This window comes from Accipiter gentilis, chromosome 1 (genome assembly GCF_929443795.1).
Source record: "Accipiter gentilis chromosome 1, bAccGen1.1, whole genome shotgun sequence".
NCBI classification, from domain to species: Eukaryota; Metazoa; Chordata; class Aves; order Accipitriformes; family Accipitridae; genus Astur; species Astur gentilis.
In genome coordinates, this window is record NC_064880.1 from 12,969,414 (window position 1) to 12,974,659 (window position 5,246).

The 5,246-nt window shown below is 56.0% G+C and overlaps 1 protein-coding gene across 1 annotated transcript; it reads left to right on the forward strand.

Moving 5' to 3' along the window:
- Positions 1 to 415: 415 nt before the first annotated feature.
- Positions 416 to 3,739, forward strand: ARL4C (ADP ribosylation factor like GTPase 4C). The gene has a single exon (XM_049800437.1). The coding sequence runs from the start codon at positions 500 to 502 to the stop codon at positions 1,076 to 1,078; it is 579 nt and encodes a 192-aa protein (XP_049656394.1). The 5' UTR covers positions 416 to 499; the 3' UTR covers positions 1,079 to 3,739.
- Positions 3,740 to 5,246: the final 1,507 nt, after the last annotated feature.

A 5,246-nucleotide genomic window follows, 5' to 3' on the forward strand; every position in this document is an offset into this window, starting at 1 on the left:
GATTTCTGTGGTTGGTGACGATGCAAAGCGTAGGGATAAGCAAGCTTTAAGCACGGGGCGGGGGACACACGCTCCCAGGCGACCCCCGCGCCGGGGCTGTCCCCGGGCAATGGAGCGCAGCAAGTCAGCCCCCCCCTCCTCCTCCTCCTCCTCCTCCTCCTCCTCGCCCGTCCGGCGGTGCAGGCAGGAGGAGAAAGGCCGGGCAGGTGGGGGTGCAGGCAGGGCGGGGGGGGGGCGGGCGGAGCCGGCGGAAGGCGGCGGCGCGGCCCCTCCTCCCGGGCGGGGCGGTGGCCGGCGGGTCCCGCAGCCCTGCCGCCGCGTGGAGCCGCGCTGCCTGCCTGCCGCCTGCTCGCTGCCCGCTCCCAGCCCAGCCCAGCTCGCCGCCGCCGCCGCCGCCGCCGCCGCCCCCCCCCCCCCCCCCCGCCTCCCCAGCCGTGCCCCTGCGGGCCGGCGGCGCGGGGATGGGCGCGGGGCTGTGAGGGCGGCGTGAGCCGTGGCCATGGGGAACATCTCCTCCAACATCTCCGCCTTCCAGTCCCTGCACATCGTCATGCTGGGCCTGGACTCGGCGGGGAAGACCACGGTGCTGTACCGGTTGAAGTTCAACGAGTTCGTCAACACCGTGCCCACCATCGGTTTCAACACGGAGAAGATCCGGCTGAGCAACGGGACGGCCAAAGGCATCAGTTGCCACTTTTGGGACGTGGGTGGGCAGGAGAAGCTGCGCCCGCTCTGGAAGTCCTACAGCCGCTGCACCGATGGCATCATCTACGTGGTGGACTCGGTGGACGTGGACCGGCTGGAGGAGGCCAAAACAGAGCTGCACAAGGTGACCAAGTTCGCCGAGAACCAAGGTACCCCGCTGCTGGTCATCGCCAACAAGCAGGACCTGCCCAAGTCCCTGCCGGTGGCCGAGATCGAGAAGCAGCTGGCCCTCCACGAGCTGACCCCTTCCACCACCTACCACATCCAGCCCGCCTGCGCCATCATCGGCGAGGGGCTCACGGAGGGCATGGACAAGCTCTACGAGATGATCCTCAAGCGGAGGAAGTCCCTCAAGCAGAAGAAGAAGCGGTAGAAGCCCCGCGGACGCGGAGAGGGATGGGGAAGCAGACAAAGGAACCGAGGGGGAGAGAGAACCAAAGCGATTCTTTTGGGTTTAATCGTTATTATTATTATTTTTTCCTCTTTTTTTCTCCCCCCGCCCCCCCTTTCCAAATGAAAAGACAATAGTGGTGACAACAAAGCCGCTCCCGCCAGCCAAGCCCACATCCCGGCTGCGGGCGAAAGCCGGGATCTCCCCTCTCCCACCGCCCCTTGCCGCGGACCACCGTCCTCCCAAGGGCCGGATCCGGATCTCCTGGGGCCCCTGGGCCGGGCTGGAGACATGCTACCGGGCCGAGACCCCCCCCTCCGTCCTTCAAGACCACCGAGCTTTTTTTGTGTGCCGGGGGCGAACAGGGCAGGACCCTGTTGAAGTGCATTTGAGAGAAGCCCAGCGTGCTTCTGGATCTTTAACGTGTGCATTTTTTTTTTTTTTTTGGGGGGGGGGGGAGAGATGCTATGTGGGGGGGTGAAGGCAGCACCTGCGTTTGGCAAGGTCAGTGGTGAGGGGGCTTCCCGATACTTGCCCGCATCCCCGCATCCCTCCCCCGCATTTGTGGGTGGGAAGAGGTGTCGAAAGCGGGGTGGGGGGGGTGGACCAGCACAAAATGTCTTGGGGAGGTGGGTGATGGGTAAGAGGACAACCCCCCCACCCCACCCCCACTCCCCTCCTGGCTGGTGTTGTAGGGTGCGGATGGTTGCAGAGCAAGGACAGGCAGCCTTCAGCCGGGGGGGGGGGTGTTGCTAAGCCTGCGGCTCCGGGGGTGCCTAGCAGCTGCTGACCGGTGCTGAGCTTTAAGCTGTTTGCTTAAAAAAAAAAGGAAAAAATAAAAAAAGGCAAGGGTTTGGGGTGAACGCTGCTGGAAGTGTTTGGGGGGGGTTGTCCAGGAGTCCCCCTTCTCAAAGGCTTAATTGTGTCATCTTCTGAAGCAAAGCCCCGAGCGGGTCTTTATTGTGCCCAGGCAGAGGCATGCTCCAAGGTGCTAATTTGCTCCAGCTGGGGTGATCCAAACTAGGGGTTATTTTAAAAAAAAAAAACAAACCACAAAACAAACAGAAAAAGCAAACGTCATGGTACTGGTCATTGTGCTGTCGGTGCAAGAGGTCAGGGCAGCGCTTGCTAAACGCGGGGTTTTGGGGGGGTCATGGCAGGGCAGGACGGACGGACAGCTGCTGGCACTGCCTGGTGAGATGGCCAGAGCTTGCAAAATCTCTGCTGGAAAGGGACTCGGCAGCGCTGGGAAAATGGCAGGGTGTGAGGAGACATGGGGGGGCGGGGGGTGACATTGGGGGGTGCTAGTTTTTTATAAAGATTTAAACCCGATACAAAGCAGAGAGCCCCTTGCTGCCAGCAGTAGCTGTGTGGGCTGCCTCTGCCTGCTGAGCGCCTGGGGCAGGGTCAGGCCCCACCGCGTCCTTATGCAGGTGAATTTTGGTACCTGGAAGGGACTAGGGACCAAAAAGCCAGTTGTTTGTGTTTTGGCCTGGGACCTAACTCTCTGGAGGAGAAAAGCAGGGTCTCGGCTTTCCATGCTGCCCACGGAGCAGAAGCAGGCAGCCCTCAGGGGCCAAATACCCTGAGTTTTGAGCCACGCAGTCTGGCAGGATTTTCTGGTGATTTTACACCGGCCTTCCCATTTGAAAACCCCTTCCCAGAGCAGCCAAGGAGAAACCACCAAGCAGACAAAAGAAAAATGCCCTTCAGGTTTCAGGGAGTTGATTCTCCCCTTGCACCAATGAACGCGGCACCTTCCAAATAGCGGGTTTTTTGTTAGGAAACAAATGTTGCAGCCAAGTAGTATTTCTCTTCTTGCGGGATTTGAGTTCCCAACGTGAGTCCTGACTTGTGTGCTGAGTGAGTGGGCTGGTCCCATCAGTTCAGGTGGCTCTGTTCCCGCTTCCTTGGGTTTTCTTTGCTTTGTCTTCACCTCCAACACTTTGGTACTTACTGTCAAGAGAGGGAAAAAAAAAATTATTTATTTTTGATGCCACAGAAGCCACGTGCAGTAACCCTTTTTTTGGAGAGCGACCCATTTTAGAGGCGAAACATAAAGCTACGTTTTCCCCACCAACTCAAAAGCGATCAGGTTTTAACAATGACACGTGCAGGCTATTAGTTGTGGGTTTTGCCTCCTTGCTGTCAAGACGTAGGTCTTGATTTAGCAAACACTGGCATAGAAGGCCCGGTGGCATGCATTTACGGAGTTCGGTCCTTCCTGGGAGTTTGTTACACCCAGCTCAGCTGAGCATCCCCTTGGAGAAATGGCTGGGTTTTGGCAGAGCACTGAAGCGTGCACTGAACTGGCAGCGCAGGCTTGAAGCTTCAGCTGAGCCAGGTGGGACGCTGTGGCGGTGCTGTTCCTACCAACTCTGCTTTCTGCAATAATTAAAAAGACTTTTCCAATTAGTAGCTAATGGCTTCCGTGGTATTTCTGTAACGTTTCACAACCGTACGCTGATTTTTCCTGTATGAAGATGTGCGTCGCCTACGGTGGACTAGAAGAAGAGGTGCCTCAGCAAAACAGTGGTTAAGGGAAACTGCATGGGTTGTTGCTCTGAAAAATGAGCTGGGCTTTTTGCAAGGTTGTGCATCTTCTCTAAATATGTTTGAATGACCTTTTTTTTTTTTTTTTTTTAGCAGCTATCACAAGGTACCAGTCTCATTTTCCCAGGTACCTTCGCAGTGTTCCCATCAGTGTTGGATATCCTGCTGCGCGTGTCCTACCCTTGCCATTGTCCGTCAGTCTCTGTTCCTCCTGTCTTTTCTTCTTTTTTTAAAAGATGCAGACACAATGCTGTGAACTGAAATAAATTATTTATACAATGAAAGGGCCTGATAAAAAAAAAAAAAGTGTTCTTCTGCTTATTTCTCTAATATCAATGCTGCATTTTACAGTTGGTTCTCATTGTATGTTATGAAGGAGCTGGGCATGGGGACGGAGAAGGGACCTGCTCAGATCACTCTGCACCCAGCGGTATGCTGGCATGGGTCTGTCACATGGCGTTCCTCTGCAGCGTGTCCCTCTAGGACGCGGGGAACATCGATAATTTTGCAGTTAATGAAATCTGAGTTCTTTTGCAGGACACATAATTTCTCTGCATCTCTGCTGCTGTCCGTGAAAGGGGAGAATACTGTTTGGTGTGGGTATTTTCTTCCCTCACCTCTTTTTATTTTAAATCCATGTGAAGGAGGCAATCACCCTGTGCACAGCACTTAGAGGAGGAAGCGAGAAAGTTTTGGGTTTGCTCAGTGTGGCTTTTTAAAATGCGTGTCCTCAGGCAAGCCCGTTGCTGTGGCAGAGCGCCAGGTTTGCAGGGGTTAAAGCACCAGGCGGGCAGTTGAGAACAGGATGCTGCAGGGCTGGAGGCTGCCTCTGCTCCTGGGTGGCTGCTAACACAGGAAACACAGGGTGACATTTCGGAGAGGAGAGCCTGAGCTGGGTGGTAAATGACTTTTTGCTTTCTTTTTAAAACGGTGACATGGCAGCCAGGGAGAAAATGATAAGCCCAATTCGCGAAAGCACGATTTGGCTGGGCTCGTGAGCGCTTAACCTGCTCGAGGTTTGCGCTAGGCTTCTCTCTGCTGCCCAGGTGGACTCCCTGGTTTCCAGGGTGCAGAGTGCCCAGGTGGACCCCCTGGTTTCCAGGGTGCAGAGTGCCCAGGTGAGAGGATGTGCTGTTCGCTTTGCAGGGTCAGGGTCTTGGGGCTCTAAAGGGTTGCAGGACCTCAAAATGAACCTAAAGGCTTATCCAGTGATGCAGTTACTGAGCTCCTATCAAGGCTGTTGGTTCATGCCCAGAAACCGCTTGAAGCTGAGCTGGATGGTGATCAGTGGCATTCAAGGATTGAGTTGCTGAGTGCTCAGCTGCCTCGTGACCACGCGGAGAGCCTCTGAAAGGTGCGGTTCCCCACAGGCTCCTTCCTCGCACAGACCGTCACCAACGGGTTCCTGTCTCTCTGCCACAGGGGTGGCATGGTGGGCAGCATGGTCCGGTCCAGCGCTCCTCAAGATGCTTCTGACCATCGCTTCCCTTTGCCCCTCCAGCCCCGTTTTTCAGGCAGCATGCGGGACATCACGTTTCTTCTGGCCTGTGTTTCATGGATCTGAAAGCCCAGGAGCAGATGCTGCACTGTCTGCACC

Bases quoted from the DNA above. Each gene is read 5' to 3' on its own strand.
- ARL4C (XM_049800437.1), top strand. From the start codon at position 500: ATGGGGAACATCTCCTCCAACATCTCCGCCTTCCAGTCCCTGCACATC.